At 37.4% G+C, this 18,123-nt stretch overlaps 3 protein-coding genes across 4 annotated transcripts; 2 read left to right on the forward strand and 1 right to left on the reverse strand.

The window, feature by feature from the left end:
* The first annotated feature begins 248 nt into the window (after nt 1–248).
* LOC140785785 (histone-lysine N-methyltransferase ASHR3-like) lies at nt 249–6,922 on the forward strand. The gene is made up of 10 exons (XM_073133785.1): nt 249–534; nt 1,197–1,343; nt 2,461–2,622; nt 3,515–3,632; nt 3,761–3,857; nt 4,158–4,251; nt 5,822–5,900; nt 6,158–6,329; nt 6,431–6,540; nt 6,790–6,922. Exons 1-9 carry the CDS (start codon nt 322–324, stop codon nt 6,507–6,509), a joined length of 1,161 nt encoding a protein of 386 aa, XP_072989886.1. The 5' UTR covers nt 249–321; the 3' UTR covers nt 6,510–6,540; nt 6,790–6,922.
* A 1,044-nt stretch (nt 6,923–7,966) lies between these two features.
* Nucleotides 7,967–10,446, forward strand: LOC140785786 (peroxidase 46-like). Of its 2 annotated transcripts, none has more exons than XM_073133787.1 (4): nt 7,967–8,549; nt 8,633–8,812; nt 9,604–9,748; nt 9,855–10,446. In XM_073133787.1, exons 1-4 carry the CDS (start codon nt 8,295–8,297, stop codon nt 10,268–10,270), a joined length of 996 nt encoding a protein of 331 aa, XP_072989888.1. In that variant the 5' UTR covers nt 7,967–8,294; the 3' UTR covers nt 10,271–10,446. The 2 variants fall into 2 exon arrangements, with proteins under 2 accessions (XP_072989888.1, XP_072989887.1); XM_073133786.1 differs by having other exon boundaries at nt 7,981–8,549; nt 9,583–9,748.
* Nucleotides 10,447–15,178: 4,732 nt separating this feature from the next.
* LOC140787393 (S-adenosylmethionine decarboxylase proenzyme-like) lies at nt 15,179–16,810 on the reverse strand. The gene has a single exon (XM_073136289.1). The coding sequence runs from the start codon at nt 16,617–16,619 to the stop codon at nt 15,432–15,434; it is 1,188 nt and encodes a 395-aa protein (XP_072992390.1). The 5' UTR covers nt 16,620–16,810; the 3' UTR covers nt 15,179–15,431.
* Between the last annotated feature and the right edge of the window lie 1,313 nt (nt 16,811–18,123).

An 18,123-nucleotide genomic window follows, 5' to 3' on the forward strand; every position in this document is an offset into this window, starting at 1 on the left:
AAATATCTCCAATCAAGTCATACTAAAGTATTTTAGTTATTTTAGAAAGCGCTATAGTATTTTATGCACATATTCGCTAAACTACGAGATTCAATTTTAAATACTAAAAGTATAGAGTGTAAATCCTAATTTCATTAAAAAGCAAGGTGTTATATGTAAATTTCCCTAAAAAGTCGTAATCACCCCTGCTTCAAGTTCCCATCTCTTCCTACTCTTCCCGCCCGCGTCGCGCTTCAATTCGCTTCCATTTTCTCTCCCTTCCTCGCCCACGGGGAATCCGACCAATCTCTCCGGAACCGAACTTTCATATCCTCCCCCACCATGAGCTCCCCATGGAACGACCGCCTCAGATCATCGCTCTCTGCCTCCACCACGACGAGCTCTGCTCCCAAGAGACGTCGAAGAAGGAACAAGAAGGAAGCGGAAGGCCCATCTCTCGCTGATCACGTCAAGGTTTGGGTGGAGAAGAAGGTAGCGTCTGGGGATCCTGAGAAGGAATGCTCCTTGCCTTTCCTCACCAACGATCCTAAAATGGTAAGTTTCTTGCTTCCGTGGGGTTCCTTTTTTTTTCGTATCAAGGTTGGTCTTTTATCCCCTTACCCCACCACCCACCCCCCGCCCCCCCGATCTTTTTGTTTGAAGATCGGAAAGTGGTTCTCTTTTACCTATTGAAAAGGTCTTAGCGAAAAGATTGATTTCTTTTGTTCTTGTTGCCATTTCCCGTTCCCCATTTCTTGGTTCTTTTCTTCAATCTTGTTCTTGATTTAGAATGTTATGATCAGTTCTTTTATTGCATCTTGTGAACGCCCCTTCTTTCACAAGTTCATGAATAAACCTTGTGTTTCCTCACCACCGATCCTAAGATGGTAAGCTTATGTTACCTTTTTTATGTTTCTTGCTTTCTTGGGGTTGGTTGTTGTGTAAGCACTGGCCTTTAATCCTCTTCGATTTCTTCCTTTGCATCTTTTTTCTCTTGGTTAGGTATTGGCTATCATATTCACTTTGGACATCATATCTACACAATTAAGATTATGTAACTGTCGCCAAATTCTTGCTTTGATCTTATCGGGTCTAGATCTGATATTCAGATCGTATACGGCCTTGCCTCAATCTGACCCCGTTTATAGTGTTATTAAAATGGCATTTTGTTTATATTACAATTTTTTTTCTTATATTTCCTTTGCCATCTATTATAGCTCAACTGTAGGTTATGCGCTAAAAGCATCTGCCTTGGTGAGGAAATGCAATGCTCAGTTCTCCATTGTGAAGAAAACTTTCATCAGACTTGTGCTAAGGAAGTAGTTGGATCTTCTGTTGCTAAACCTTTTAAGTGCCCTCAACATGTATGTTCTTTTAAACTGACTGTAGATGTCATTTGTTTTCACCAGATTTTAGTTTCAGTATGTGAAATATCAGCATTTGAGCACATTCAGAGTGCTCTAGATGCTTGTAGACTTGTAGATTTATGCATGATGGTCTTTATTTTCTGTTAATTTTGCATGTGCTATGCCAAAGCCCTTAACTTTTTGAAGGAAGATTCTTTTACAGTTTATCGTTTGTTTTTAATTTCTGTGAATTGATATTTGATGGATCTAACTGGACTTTGAGACCTTATATTACTATTATCTAAAACAGGTAGCATAATGTTCTTTATTTATTCAGAGAATTGTTTTCTCAAAGTGACTAGTCCTCATCAGCGTGTAGACTAACAACGGAAACCATCTTTGTCAGAAACTGTTAAATTTTGAGATGGCTTTTCATCCTGCCAAGTTTTTTTTTTTCAAAATTTAGCTTCAAATATCCTCTTATTTGTTGATAGTTGCTTGTTCCTGTTGTTCATCTGCATCATCCATATGCTGCTTCACCGATGAACAAGGTTAGCTGTGTACTTCAGGACACATTCAGAGGTGAGATAAATCATGATGACAAATTTCGATTCGTGACCTCAAAGTATGAAGGTCAGTGAAGCACTGAAGCAAAAGATGTGTTATAGGACATTACTAGTCAACATATGTTAGGAAATATCTGCGAGAAAATGGTCTCTAGTGCATGAAACTTTGCCAGATTGATCTGCTCCTATTTGCTGTGACAGATGCACATATGAGTTAATTAAAACATCAGTATGTTGTATGTTATTTATTTTCAAGTTTTCCCCCAAGTTTCTGCATTTTTCATGTTTGCCTTGACTTTCCCTGAAACTAATGCTATATGATTCTGGCTGAAGATGAAACCAATGCACTCAACCTTGACATCCAAATAATTATAACTACTCATGTAACATTACTTGTAATTGGCACTATATGTTCTAACATTTTTTCATACTCAATGAAAGTAGGAATGTATTCTTCTCATGCTTTTGCAATTATTTTCATCTGAAATAGGAAAAGCAGATTATAGAATATCAATGCAATACCTGACTTGAGCATGAAATATTAATCCTTTTTCTATTTCTTCTAACAGACCTGTTACAATTGTAAAAAGAAAGGCTGTTGGCGGTGTGTACGATGTACAATTGCAGCTCACACAAAATGTACACCATGGCCAGATGGAATAACATTTACAAATCGGCCAGGGCAAGCAGTTTGTTGGAGGCATCCTTCAAATTGGTTACTAGACAAGGAGGTTAAACTCTTTTCTTTCTTTAATGATCTTTTCTCTCTAAAGTCTGGAAGAAGTGATGATTTGATGGTTTACCTGGTCTGGGATATAGATAATTTTTCTTTGCATGCAATGAAACATCAGTATATCATTTGGTAGTTACATGACTTTTATATTGCTTATTGATCATCTCGATTGTACTGTAGCAGCTCACTTATTTTTAATCTAGTCACCTTTTGTTCTTATACCTGATTTATAGTGTGTTTATTCGAAGTTTACATTTATCTATCAATATTTGTTGCTCAGATTAGATGAAGAACTAATCTCTTTGATGTGATAACAGCATGCAGGTCAAACGAGTGATATAGAGGTCCGGGTGACACTTCTGGTTATTGTTATTGTATTATTTTACATTCTATATTTCAATAAATATGGGCTTTTGATGCTTCTCAGATTTGGCAAAGCTTGTGATATAGAGACTTTATTGCATATCTTAGGGTTGTTAAGAGAGAAGTGGTAGGAAACTCAAGAGATAGAGAAGATCAAGAGACACTTCAAGACTAAAGCACCAATGCTAAATTATTCTTGAACTCTACACTCGTTAATTAATCTAATTGACTAGTCAAATGGGGTAGCTTATTATATCAGCAAGGGTTACAAGTCATGATTGGTATATGAATGTGCTGTTTCTACTAAAAGTCAAAAGGTTACAAGTCATGATTAGGGCGGCGAGTATTTGGATTATCTAAGATTTTTATCAATGATAACTCTCTTTTTTCAACCAATGATAATTCAAGTATTTGGAGTAAAAATCTTCAAGAGCGAACGAGCTATTTTGGAGAGATTTATTAGAAAGGTCTTTTTATGTTTTCACGTGATTGGTACATCATTTAAGACTTGCATTTTCCATATACAGGAAGGCTTTCACCGCCTACCTCTTCCATACATTGAGGAAGATTTCCAGATTGACTCCATACTGAATGATGTTAGGGAGAACCAAACTGAGCCAGCTCCATATGTACCTATAAGGCGCAGTATCCTTTATTGATTTCAGAATCATGCCAAAATTCTTTTTCCAAAACTTATTAGATGTCAGGGAACATATGTTTTTCTTTTTGAAGTTACCCTAGATTTCTGTCGCAGTTATCTTTAATAAAAGAAGATGTTTATCTAATCAAGAAGATACGTGATAGTGTTGATGCCGGTGTTGGATGTGATTGCAGCACCAAGTCCATGTGTAAGGGCAATTGTGAGTGCAGGTATTATTTTCTTTAGTATCATTTTAGTTATGATTTGTTTTATTTCATTAAGAATTAATGATTGTACTCTATATGCGATCCTTTCAATCGATTCTCATTTCTCAAGGACTACCTATCTACCTTGTTTTTCTTTTTTTCCCTTTCTAATGTATTAGATTAAATATTAAGTAGTTAGATTACATCACCATTTCCATTTTGTCCATTTTTCTTCCTCTGAGTATACCTTTTGCTTGCTAGATTCTGGTTCCTGTTGGGGTTCTAAAGTATTTTGAAGCTAGTAATGTGATTGCATTTTATTAGGAGTCTTTCAGTCTGCTGTTCCAAAACCTGTCGTTGCTTGGATAGGTGTACAAACAAAGCCTTCCGCAAAGAAAAAAAAATCGAGGTTGTCAAGGTACTTCACGTTGATACTAAAACAACCTCTATTTTTCAATCATGCCTGATGTTGGTATGGCAAGTTCAGTTGCACCTACCATTCTGCTGGCTGATCACAATGCCCCATGCCATCAGCTCAATAATTGTTGTTTAGCACATCGTTCAATCTATCGTTTATTCAGCTCCATTGTTTGGATGCTACAATATACTTGGAATTTCACAATTTGTAGTTAAGTTTTCCACTTCTTTTTCTTGGTCTGCGGATCTTTTAGTGATCTAGTTTTGACTTTTATATTCATAAACGAGTTCTTTTTGGTACCTATCACTATTATCCAGTAGAAAACTCCTATAAATGTCTCTCATTGTTGCTTTTTTACATGTACTTTGTTGGAACTGTAAGAACTGCTCTTCTTTTGATGATATATTCAGGGAAAGAGTTCTTTTATCTTTCTCTGGTGAGATATGTGTTTCCATTGGTTGAGCAATTTAGGTCAAATACTATTGGCCTCTTGGGTTCTGTGATCACTTCAAAATTATCAAACAGTCATCTACAAATGCTGTATTATGAGTTTTTGGACGTGAAATTTTCATAAACTAAAAGAGAGGAACATGTTGAATTTATGGACTGATCTTGCCTGTTGTTGTATTTGAGGACATGAACTTCAAATTTATGGAGGTTTGGTATTGAATTTTAAACTTGCCAAGGTCATAATGTCATATGATGGCCAGAGAGGACAAATGAACCACCAACCAGCAAAGAAATCCCTAAATATCCTCATAAAAAGAAACCCTTGAATATCATGGCGAACCTTTCTTTGCAAAACTACTGCAGAGGCCTATATGTTCATAGGTACTATGAGAAGTATCATTTCTGCAGATGTTTTTGGTTGCAGAGAACTGTAAAATTATTAAGGATTGAGGTATTCATTCCTTCAGGGAGATAACAGCAAGGGACACTCCTTAGGTCTAAATTATGAGGAGGGCCATCTTGATAATCTTATTTCTTGGTCGTGTGACCTAGGTTTGAGTTATCTTGGTGAGAATTAGTCTTAAGCCCTCATCATCATAATAGGAAGCCAGCATTAACTTACACACTGGATCAACTAATCTGGGCCATGATTGGTCTATCCTGTTATTATGTTGTTTTCATTTTGATGTTCTTTTAGTTACTCATGAAGTAATGTTGTTAAGTTTGTCATGGGAAGGAAATTTAGGAAATAGCGTCTCTAGTAGATGCTAATTTGTGGAGTAGTTAGTCATCGTACTAGGAGGAGGATCCTCTTGTTCTGAGCTGATTAGCTCTCTTCTGCAGCCTGAACATCTCATTAAATTTTCTAAGGTAAATACTTCTTACATATGACAGAGACCTTTGTCCCACTTCTCATGCATGTCATGTGAAGAAAACATACTTGACTGGTGAAAATGCTATGCTTTTTAAAAGTGATGTCCTGAATGAAGCCATGTACATTGTGGTGAGCTGGTGATGGATAACACAATGTTTTGCTGCAAGGAGATATTCTGTCAATGCATTATGAGGTTTTTTTTTTGACATTTCTTTTTAATCACAGTATGTGTTATATTCTTTGCAGACAGAATATTGTGGCTGGGGAGCTGTTGCATCAGAAGCCCTGGAAAAGGGTGATTTTGTGATCGAGTATGTTGGAGAAGGTATAATATTTGCTTCACTTTTTTTTTTAACAATTTGGTTGCATATGTGGCAACTTTTCTGGTAATTGGACACATATTTTATATATACATATGCAGTTGGAATGGATTTTATATCTCCTTTTAGTTTTTGCTCCATAATCTTTCTCCATTTTCCTCGTTACTTACTATGCTGTTACCCCTACCATTTGAGAGAACCTAACTATGAAGTAATGTTATTCATGTCATCTGCTTTTGTTTCCTTCCGTTTCTGTTTTCAGTTATTGATGATGCCACGTGCACACAAAGGCTTCAGGACATGAAACACAGAGGTGATCAGAATATCTACATGTGTAAACTTAATAAAGACTTCATAATTGATTCAACCTATAAAGGAAATGCTTCGCGGTTCTTCAACCATGGTTGTAATCCCAACTGTAAATTAGAGAAATGGTAATAGCACCTACTCAGCAATTGGATTCATCCAAATATTCAAGCTATGAATCCTTTAAAGCATGTCAATTTCTATATATAATGGACAATTTTACGTGCAGCATGCTTCCGTTGTTTGTTGTTGTCTTAGGCGAGTTAATGGCGAGACACGTCTTGGCATTTTTGCTTCTCGTTCCATAGAAGTTGGAGAGCCCTTAACATATGATTACAGGTACTTGAAGAGCAGTTATCTGCTATTCCACTTATTAATATCTCATCAATTTCTTTCTAAATTTAACTTTTAGTTTGCTTCAAAATTGTTAGTAATATATATTGTTGCATATAAACTGACTTATATCTCTTCCAACTCATAACATGATAGTTCATCTGAAGTTACTAATATGTTAAGCTCCTAATTGAATTCTTGTTCCACATACATTAAGTTGGACGATAGGACAAGTCATGTACTCGATTCTCTCAGGTTACTGCTTTTTGGTCCCATGATTAAGTGCTACTGTGGAGCTCCCAATTGCCGAGGATATATAGGGGCCAAGAAAAAAGCAGCTCAAGTGGCCTCTTTCAAGATATACCGAAGGAAGGAAAGCTCCAAAGCTTTCAAGATATACCAGAGGAAGGCAAGCTCCAAGCTATGCCATCATCAAATAAATAACTCTACATAAGAGCATAACAAAGGTACAAATTTGATTAGTTGACTGTCTTCCTTCTACACATTTTGACGTGCATAAGAAAAGACGTCCCTCTTTCATTCAATTGTACATATGATATCCACGACGCATTAGTTCATAGCAATTCCAATTCCTTCAAATGAGTCTTTCTGAGCCTTGGTATACGGGCAATGCAGTTGTAACATTTTTTTTTAACTCATTGATTTAGTGTATCAGTTGTATCTTCGTAATTGAAATAAAGCATCAGATGGAAATAGTTTTCATACTTATTATGTCATTCGACGCTTTAATAAAATTAGGCCATTAACTTCCAATTAGCTAACTTTTCGCATAAGGACCATTCATCTTGGTGACTTCTTTTGTGACCTTTTACCCTCTGGCCTGCTCAACTTCTTCTGCAGAGTGGCTCATCTAAGCTTCACAATATATTTAGTTTTCCAAAACCTACTGCTAGAATCATGCGTAAAGTGTTTAAAACGTTTACCACAGTCTGTTGATTAGTTATAGCAACAAATATGCTGAACTTATTCTGTAAGAGGGATTCATTGTAGTCTTTCACCTTGTGGCCCTTCTCTATATAGTTCACAGATAGATTTTTCTACCTTGGGGGAGTCACAACACTGCAGGCCTGCTTCTTTTTTAAGTTTTAACAAAGAAAACTATGGTCCACATTGATGAGGACACAGAGAAAGTCCATGCATTGGAAATCCACAGTGGATCCCAGACTTAATTACTCTTCAAACTTACAAAAGAGAGCATCCTATCTTCCCCTCTATTAGTAATGGGACATTTGAATATGTGGTGACAAAATCAGGACACCACCTACCACCCAACTTCCTAGAGTTGGGACTCCAAGAGGTCATAAGTACAGTTTTAATTCTAATTATATTTATTATAAATAAATTACTTGGTAGTTGGTTGTTTAGTTTAATTTGACGGTTCAATTTAATCTTCCTATGTGTTAGCTTAGAAGAACAACTTTTTATATTTTGACTAAAAATTAGTAGAGGTTTACCTTTATATTAAGAAATGATTTGTTCCACGTATATCTAAAGTTCAGGTTTTTGAATGATTAAAAAAAAATTCAAGGCTACGTTGGAGATCTCAATCTTTCCTCTTCCTAGCTGTCAACAGAGCAACACAACTAATGCAGCCATAAATACACCCTCCTCCCACCTTCCTCCCTCCACCATAAATGCTCACAAGAACCACTGCAGCACCATTGCACTTAAAAAAAGTTCGTCTTCTCCTTGTCTCAAATCTCTCACATGACATTGCTTGAGTTCCTATTACCTCCTTGATGGACATGAGGCCAATGACACCTCCTTGTTGCTTTCTCTCCAGTGCCCATCTCACATTCTCCGCTCTCCTTGCACTCCTCCTCTGCTCATCTCTGCTCCCTTCCTCTTCCTCACAGCTCTCTCCAGATTTCTACACACTCTCCTGCCCCACCGTTGAGCTGCTGGTAAGGAACACTGTGCGCTCTGCTTCCTCCTCTGACCCCACTGTCACAGGCAAGCTCCTGCGCCTGCTCTTCCATGACTGCATTGTTGAGGTCTGAGTCAAATTCTACAAGCTTACTTTTCTCAACTTAAGAGGCAGCCAAATTGTTCATGATTAGTCTCTCTTTTGTGCCAGGGTTGTGATGGGTCAGTGTTGATACAAGGGAATGGGACGGAGAGGAGCGATCCTGCTAACAAATCTCTCGGTGGGTTCCACGTCGTGGAGACGGCGAAGAGGGTGCTTGAAGTGCTCTGCCCTGGGACTGTGTCTTGTGCTGACATTCTAGTCCTTGCTGCAAGAGATGCAGTAGAAATTGTAAGTTGGGTCGTATTTTGTTGATATGAATGTTCAAATCCATTGGTATTGCTTTAGTTTTTTTTTAAAATTAAATTCTAGACTTAAGCACACACAAGCCATCATGTGAACTTCTGTTGACAAATTCATCAATTTGCAAAACCAATGCAATTGAAAACCTTTATGACACCACCATTAGTTGGGGAGATGCGCATTTTGGGGAATGAGAACTTCGTATGATCTTATTCAAGAAAAATCTTGTAACACTAATTTAGCTTGAGCAAATATATAAGCAATGTCCTTATGTTCTCCCGCAAGAAAGGCTAGGTACGATTGAGCATATATATACTAGTTTTTATAGGCAGTGAATATTTGATTAGGCCCATCTAACAATGAAAGAAGCTACAATGTAGAAGTCCCTAAATGAAATTGAGATAGTATGCTTTTGGTCTTGTGTTGAATGAAACAATGTGGAATTGTTTCTGATGCAAGATCTATCTATGCATGGTTATGTTAATCTTATGGGAGAATTAGGTTTATTATATTAATTGGATGGCGTAAGAAATCCGCAGGTCTCACAATTTACAGATGGATATGAAATATGATGTTTGACTATTGTTACCGTCATACATTGTTATTCCTCTCACAGCATCTGAAAGATTATAAGAGAATTAGATTCTCTTACGTTGTGATAGATTCTTCAATCATGTAGCATGATAAGAGCCATTATTATTGCACCATTTGTTCAGGTTCCATTACTTATGCATGCTTTATAATCAATTTGATCACAGGCTGGAGGACCATTTGTTCAGGTTCCATTGGGACGAAAGGATGGTCGGATCTCATCAGCTTCAAATGTAAGGCCAAACATGATAGACACGAGCTTTTCGCTTGATGAGATGACTAAGCTCTTCTCCTCCAAGGGGCTTTCCATAGATGATCTAGTAATCCTTTCAGGTAATAACTAGGTGTGTACATGTTTTTTCCTTCACATCTAATGATGTCAAAATTAATTTCAGAAAGAAATTTTCACCACTGAACATATCTTACATCGATATTGTAGGAGCTCACACAATTGGCTCAGCTCACTGCAGTTCATTCAGCGAGCGATTCCAGCAAGACTCGAAAGGAAGTCTCGTGCCAATTGATCGCTCCCTGGATAAAAACTATGCGACCGAGCTGATCAAGAAATGCCCAGCTGATGCTAGTCCTACAGTTAGTGTCGACAATGATCCCGTGACCGCTTCTTTGTTTGATAACCAATACTACATTAATCTTGTTAATGGTATGGGCCTCTTCCAATCAGACTCTGTGCTTGCAAATGATTCTAGAACAAAGGGAATTGTAGAGGATTTCTCTGTGAGCCAGGACAGCTTCTTCAGTAGCTGGGCTGAGTCGTTCGTGAAGCTTACCAACATCGAAGTGAAGACAGGTGACGATGGGGAGATTCTCAGTTCTTGCAGTAGCTTAAATGGTTGATGCAATTAGAGTTTGTGAGGAAACTTGTGTGTTTACGGTTCTGTTGGATTTGCTGTATTAACCTAAAGCTTTGATATTTTGTTTGTTCAGACCATAGAAAATGTACCTAGAGAAGAAATTGTAAGAGAATGTTGTTTATAATCAAAGAATTCAGCAAGCATTGTTGCTAGTTGCCACCTCTCTCTCCTTCGAGGTCTCAATTTGTATAGTTTTTGCTCTCCAAGAAGATTTTCTTAATGGATCATGAGCGGTACGCAAATTATAGGTTAGACAAAGATATTCGAATAATAGAACCAATCATTACAATAAAAGAGCCACAATGGACAAATTGTGTGCATATATTAATTTAATAAAAAATCTACTAAATATCAATTCTAATGTTAACGGGGAATTAAACCCGCGATATTTTTCATGTCGGCTCCGGTCATCTCATACTTCATCAATGGGATTTAAGACATAGACGAACTAGAATTTCCATTTAGACTAGAACTCTTCATAAAAGTTCAATAAAATGGATTTGGTGCAAGTCGATTCCGATGTGTTGTCACATTAGTTATGTACATCCGGTGTATCAACTCTAAAACATAAGGTTTTCCTGTAGAATGTATTGGCCTGCACTCCGTCTCTGCCTCAAAGATGTCATAAAAGACTATACTAAAGTTGGGATTCGATAAACCCCTATAATTTGTTTTGAAACATGGTTAAAGTTATTTGATGCATAAGATTAAGACATTGACGTGCATCGGACAGACACCAAAACTGACCCACACGAATCGGCTCGGACTAAAACACTGCTCACCACAATGGCACTACTCTACTTCAGTCAACTTTTTCTCTTCTTAGCCTACTAATAAAAGAACAGCTTACTCTCGTTTTACTCCACAAGTTGCCTGTGATTAGTTGAAAAAACGAACGGATTTATAATTTAGAGATTTTATAAACCACATCCTATATTTTATCTATTTTGTGATTCATACCCTGTCTTTAAGAATTTTGTAATCCGACTCCTTTTCTCCTATTCTCCTATGATTCTCACTTAACATCCTGGGTTAATTTAAACGGTACTAGAAAATGAATATTTTATTATAATATATAAAATAATTTATAAATACTTAAATTATTCCTATCTTTTTCATCCTCTTTTTTTTTTCCAAAAGAAAAGAAGAGAAAAAAAAGAAGGTAGATAGGGAAGATGGTAAAGGGATATAGAAAATAAGAGAGAATGATAGGAGTATTTTAGTAACTTGGTCGATGTTGGTTAGGGTATTAAATAAGAATTATAAGAAAACATAAAATGTCGGATAATAAAATCCTAAAATATAGAATATAAATCATAAAATAGATAAAATATATGGTGTGATATGTAAATATCTATATTATTTATTACAACTTATTCGATCCGAGCCAACCGCCGATATTGTTGGGATATTGTGGGATATTTTGGGGAAGTTGTGTCACGGGGTACCTGCTATAACTGCTGCCTCTAATACCAAACCCACCCAATGCTCTCAGATGATATCCCATTATATCAAGACCAATAAAATTTATAAGAATAAAACTAAAAATATAATCAGAATACTACATGTCAACTGAAATTAGCGAATGATTGTTTTTAAATAACGAATGGATTAGTGAATGGTTCCAAAACACTGTCAGCACTGGCAAAGTGGCAAGTTGACGTCCATCTATAGTGACAAAACTGCATGCGTTGATGAGATTTGTCCAAGTATGAACATTGCCAATTTGCCATACTCTATCTATCTAAGCCTAAAGTTCATATATATATATATATATTTCAAATATTATAACTTGATATCAAAAGGCATTAATACTTGGTCGACATACAAACCGATCAATTGAAGAGCATAGTCTCAAGCACAAAGAAAAATACACATTAACAGCACCATAAGAAGAATCATCAAAAAGCTAATTTATGTTAACGTGAATTAACCTTTTCCACTCAAACCAGCTTGTCACAACCTGGGGGCATACGTCTTTTTCCTCCTCCACTTGGCAGTCCACTTGCTCTCAAGGACTTAATTAGTAGAAGAAGCCCATTTTGTATAGGGACCCTGTGAGTGTACATAAAGATACCCTTTAGTTTAGTAGCTAATTTTTCATGGCAGTGAATACTTCGAATTGCTCAAATGATGTCCACTCCCTCTCTGGTCGACAACCCAACCTCCACCCTTCAAATGGATCCGAAAAATCCGGAGTTGCTCCTCGACCTCCAATCGTCCATATCAACTTCGGACGGAAAAGGGCATTCCGGTCTTTTCACTACACATACCTAGGTTCATAGTATCATAGTAGTATTCATTGGAAACTATTTCATTTCGCCTGTGGATTATAACAGCACGGCAGAGAAATAAATTTAATAGCAGAAGGAAACAGTAGAGGGAGGGAACGGTTAGTGGGGCCAACAACAGAGAAAGAAGAAGAAGAAGAAGAAGAAGAAGAAAGTAAATTTAATTACTTGGGCTTCTTTCTTTCTTTCTTTTTGGTCTTTCAGGATAGGAGAAGATGAAGAGAGCCATGGAGATCAAAGAGCAAGTGCTCCAAGCTAAGGAGAAGAAGAGGAGGAGGAAAGGTTCGGTTCCAAGAGGAGGGAGAGAGGAAGAGAGGCATCATCATCATGCATTGCTCTTGGGAAGAGGAGGAGGGTAAGAAGAAGTGGTCAGCTTTTGGTGGTGGTGAGTTCTATAGGAGAGAGAGAGAGAGAGAGAGAGAGAGAGATTCATGGTGTCTTCGTGTGTATGTCCACTTGTGATAGTGGGAGTAGTACTGCGATATTGGCGAATTAGGCTCAATCATTAGTTCTCTTTTTGGCCTTTTGTTTTTGATTTCTTTAAGACTTATGGTTAACCTTCTTGTTTCAAATTTTGCATTATTTTCTTGTACCTCTTATCGGATTGCAAAAAAGAATATCGACGTGCTTTTTTGTCCTTTTCTTTGATTACTTTGATCATTCTCCACGGCTGTTTGTGGGACTAGACTAGAGATGCTTTCGTCTTCCTTGATCTTCTAATAAAAAATAAATAAAAATCTCTGATCTCCTCCTATAAGATGCTCAACTAGCTTGGAAAGGGTACAGTTTAGGGTTGAACAATGGGAATAAACCTTAATTTAGCCACAAAGGCTATACAAAAGAATGTGATTAGTAAATTGTCCTTCTATTTGTAGAATAATTTGTAAATTATTTATGAGCATATGATTAAGCGACTAATGATAGAAAGATTATACTTCGGCAGAACACATGAAAGAGTTTTAATAAGTGGAGGAAGTTTGGCATGCCTTGAGCTCATTACTTGAAAATCTTTCAAATTGAAGCCAGCACTGCTAGTAAGAGGGAATACTTAGTCACTGGTACCAGGCTTGTTTGGCCACATCTTTGAAGATTATATGTATATTGCGTAGCTCTAGGCTTGTGACCACCTTGCAATTATCTTCTAGAAAGATAAAAGACTAGAAATTTTGTAAACGCTAAAAATGAGATAATAAATGCACAAGAATTTGATGCTATGGGAGTGTAGAATAATCCCATGTCACACATTTGAGCCATCAGAATAGCCTTTCTTTTTTCTTTTTCTTTTTTTAATCAAGACAACAGTGCCTACAACTTATCCTCAAGATACCTCTAAAATTGAAGAAAAACTACATATATAAAATATAATAGAATGAAGCTAAGAGCGGCAAAAATTGACCTAACCCAATAGTTCAACTCATAATCAGTTTTGAGTTTAGTCTAATCAGGTTTTGATCTAAAAAAGGTAAACACGCTTAACCCGATTAATAATCAATCATGTTTGGATTTGTACTATTGACCTAGATTGACTCTTTTGGCCCGTTTAAGCATACGAGTCGGGTAATATATATATATAAGCCTAACCCTAAGTCACTTACACCCTTACCATCTCCAAACGTCTCGGATTTTGTCTCCTACCTCTTCCTTGCAACCATTGTCCACGACACCTTGTCTAATCCCTCATCCTCAACTCCTCATCCAATCTTCCTCTCTCTTCATTAGCCTCTCGTGCCACTGTTTATTGTAGTCTTTCTCATTGTTGCCGCTCACCACTCCTAGAGTTTCAATAAGCTCTTCTTCTCCTACCTAGGGTACATCTTTCCTTCTCCGAGACGGAGAGTTGGATCCTCTGGTCCTCTCAACCACTCCTTGTTGAAGGATTTTAGGCAAAGGATCAACCTCACGAGGCGGAGTCGCAGTATTCATCGAGGCATTTACAACGATGCGGTGTTCACTGAGCGGTAAGAATCGAATTCACAGGATCAATTCGTTGATCTTGCCCAATTGACTCCCCTCACTTATAATAACACGGTGTAGATTGCCAAAACTCTGAGGGTCTATGATGGTGAATAATGCTAGTGGTGAATGTTAGTGATGAATCTGACGATGGTGAACAGCAGCAATCTCATTTTTTTTAATTATGTTTTTATTTTGTATTGAGTTTTGTCTATGTTATTTTGTGAATCAAGCCGCACCAAATTCCAGAAGATTTAGATTAATCGTATACAAAAACCAAGCAGACAGAAAAAATACACTATAAACTAGATAGCCACAATTCAATTATTATAGAGCTCCAGGAATGCAAACTTGTGGTGGCCTCCAAAGTGGCCACAAAAATTCAATTGCTTAAAAGGGTAGAGAGTAGAGCACATTCATGATCATTACTAATTTGAGACGTGTGCACAACCCCACCAATTAAGCATAAAACTAATTGGATCATGGCTTTTATCATGACACAATCATAAACGCACAAATGGAGGACAGAAAGGAATTTCTATCAGAGTCAAATCATGTTATGTAAAAAAAAAAACTGTAATCATATGTCATGCATCAATCATTGTCCAAATGAACAGTCGTTGATTACTAATGATTAAAACCAAATAGACCATGAAAGTAGTAATTTTATTTCAATGTCAACTTCATAAATCATAATTACTCTACTAGAAGAACAAACTGAAACTCATTGTGGCAGACGTACGTAGCAAACCACCTAGAGTTTTTATTCAAATTCCACATAGCAAACCATCATCTATAGCGGCGATACTATTAACCTGGCTGGCTGCTTCACTAAATAAACCAAAAAGAACAAACACACAGCAGAAACTTCCGTCAAACTTCAATATCAGAACATCCCTCTCAGAACCTCATTTCGTATCTCTCTTCCTTCTCCTCCACCACCTCTTCCTCTCCTTCCCAGCAGATACCCAACTTATTAGCTTTCACAGTCTTCACATCCTCTCCATTCCAGTAATACAGGATGGACCTAGGTGACACCGCACTCTCAGTAGCAGCAGTAAAACTCTGATACATCAGTATACCACCGCCAGGCAGCTCCTGCTCCACCGTATTGTTGCAGGTATATGCATCAATACCAACCTTCTTCCCCCATGATCCTGCCAACCCATGCCCACCAAAGATGGTAACCGCAACAGAGAATTCCGAAGGGCCAAAGCATCTCAGAACCCTCTTGACCAGTCCCGCATAATCCAATGAGCCAGAGTCGAAACCCATAGCTTCATAGCTAGCATAGCTGAAACCTTCCTCTGGAGTCACATGGATTGTGGAAAGAGCAGATCCATAGATGCCGTTCATTGAATAACCACAGGGATCGAACTCAAAATCACAAATATCCATTTCAGGGATAATATCAGAGATCCCAGATAGTTTTGTCATCTCCTTGGCAGAAGAGTGACCATCAGCTGAATTCTTGAAGAAGATGGATGCTCTTTTACTGTCCAAACCAGTCATGCACATCTCAAGAGTGACCATGGGCATCTCCGGTTTCTGGGTGGCATAATAAATGTACCATTTCTGCTTGGGTTCTGCAGCATCTCCAATCACATAAGCATTACCACCTGATGTGAGACTGCCGAAGAAGCAATTAAGGCAGGAAACCTCCTCCGAGAAGCTGCGGTGGGGAGATGGCTGGGCACCGGGGAAAATGAAGGTTCCACGGGAGTACTTTGCAGCTAAAACAGAGAGTGACAGCTCCTCAGCAAGCTCAAGAATTCTTGGAATGGAGTTTAGGAGCTTTGTAGTCCCGCAGGTTTTGAGAATAATCTTGTATGGGAACACAAAGAGGCTTGATTCAGAAAGGACATAGGAGTCAAAATCCTTGTTCGAGAGCTGAGACACAATGGTGCACCGTGCAAGATCCAGAATAGAGTCAATTTGAGCCCGTGAGAGGGCACGCAAGCCCCGGCCGTGGGGGTCCACGAAGACAGATGCCCCAGAGAAGGTGATCTCTAGGCGCTTCTCATAACCCTCAAACCCAATTGCAGAGACTGGGGGAGGGTTCATGGAATCAACTGCTAAGGGCGCCATCGGATCAAGCACGAAAAAGAGTGTAAGGGGTCAAGGAGAGGAGAAAGGAAGACAGAGACGAGATCGAGAGAGGATTGGTTATCAGAAAGCAGCTAGCCAGAGAGTTTCTTCAAAGCAGAAGGCAAAACGAAAATATAGGAAATCCTACACTAGTGAAGAGGGCATCCAAAGACCTATCAGGATGGCTTCCTCGCGCACTGCAACAAGTGAAACAAGAAAATAGATTAGAAACCAAATATAAAACATCAAATGCATAAATTTGAAGGAAGATTGATGCCTTTCTTCTACTTACGTTGGAGTATGCAGCAGATTGGAACTTCTTAATTCCTCCGGCAGGTCGAACGTCCTCAATGCTGTATCCAAGGGGAGCTTCGTACTGTAATGAGCCACTACTACTACTAGACTTCTTCTTCCCACCTTTAGACTCCATTAAAACATCAACACTTCCTGCAATCAAAAGAAGAACAAAACAGTGTGAACAAAAAACTTATCTTTGTCCAGGATAGTAACCATCTATTAAATTCCAAAGATGCACACAGTAGTCAGAATCAACGTAAATACCCATTTAGAATGATTTCAACAAACAATTCATATATAATAACTATATGGATTCGGTCAAATTTTTATCACATTTTCATTAACTTCAAGACTAAAAATTAGAGGACTGATCATAAAATAATTTGAATAGCTAATATAGATTAACAGGAGATATATTAGAACAAAAAAAAATGATAATCCCAGTTGACAGATAATGATTTATAGCCATTAAAAACTATTTTCATGCCTATATATTAAAAAAAATTCAAAATACAAAGACACATAACAAAGAAAAGTACATACATGTAGAAAAGAATCGTAAAGGTAAATCAGAAAGAAAATGAAAGGGAAAGGGAACAAAAAGTATCAAACTACCAAAAGAGCTACACGAATTCTCATGTAAAAATAGCAACAAATAAATGATGGACGCTGATTCTTCACCGAGATCTACCATCAAGCATCATCAGATTGAAAACAATCTCATGAAGGATTAGATAACAAAAAAAAAAATTTAATTCAATACAACCTAAATCCAGAAATCTTAGACAATAATCCCCGACAAGAAAAACAAGAAAAGAATTCAAATCAAAAGAAGATAACAGGGAAAAAAAATTAAAAAAAAAATTACTTACACGGTTGCGAATAAATCACAGAAACAACAAGTATTCACCTAAAATGAATTCATAACGCAAGTCATGTTCCTCATCCAAAATTAACAAGGGAAAGAACTCATCAATCTATAGGAAATATATCCAACCAAACAGTACAATATCAGATCATTGTTTTTCCGTTTAATCTATCCAAAACGTTCCTTTATGCATTAAGATCAAATGTTCGAAAGAAACCCTAAATACCAAGATCATTAAGAGAAACATCAAAGAAAAAGGCCAAGGAAAAAATACGTTGTGAATAAAACATCCAGATCTACAAACCCAATAGAAAGAAGAGAAGAAAACTTACACAACAC

This window comes from Typha latifolia, chromosome 4 (assembly GCF_019914945.1).
Source record: "Typha latifolia isolate L0001 chromosome 4, TyphaL0001v2, whole genome shotgun sequence".
NCBI lineage: Eukaryota > Viridiplantae > Streptophyta > Magnoliopsida > Poales > Typhaceae > Typha > Typha latifolia.

Bases quoted from the DNA above. Each gene is read 5' to 3' on its own strand.
- LOC140785786 (XM_073133786.1), top strand. From the start codon at position 8,295: ATGGACATGAGGCCAATGACACCTCCTTGTTGCTTTCTCTCCAGTGCC. The intron at 8,550-8,632 runs GTCTGAGTCAAA...CTTTTGTGCCAG, and splicing joins TCCATGACTGCATTGTTGAG to GGTTGTGATGGGTCAGTGTT. The intron at 9,749-9,854 runs GTAATAACTAGG...TCGATATTGTAG, and splicing joins TGATCTAGTAATCCTTTCAG to GAGCTCACACAATTGGCTCA.
- LOC140787393 (XM_073136289.1), bottom strand. From the start codon at position 16,619: ATGGCGCCCTTAGCAGTTGATTCCATGAACCCTCCCCCAGTCTCTGCA.
- LOC140785785 (XM_073133785.1), top strand. From the start codon at position 322: ATGAGCTCCCCATGGAACGACCGCCTCAGATCATCGCTCTCTGCCTCC. The intron at 2,623-3,514 runs GTTAAACTCTTT...TTCCATATACAG, and splicing joins ATTGGTTACTAGACAAGGAG to GAAGGCTTTCACCGCCTACC. The intron at 4,252-5,821 runs GTACTTCACGTT...TATTCTTTGCAG, and splicing joins AAAAAATCGAGGTTGTCAAG to ACAGAATATTGTGGCTGGGG.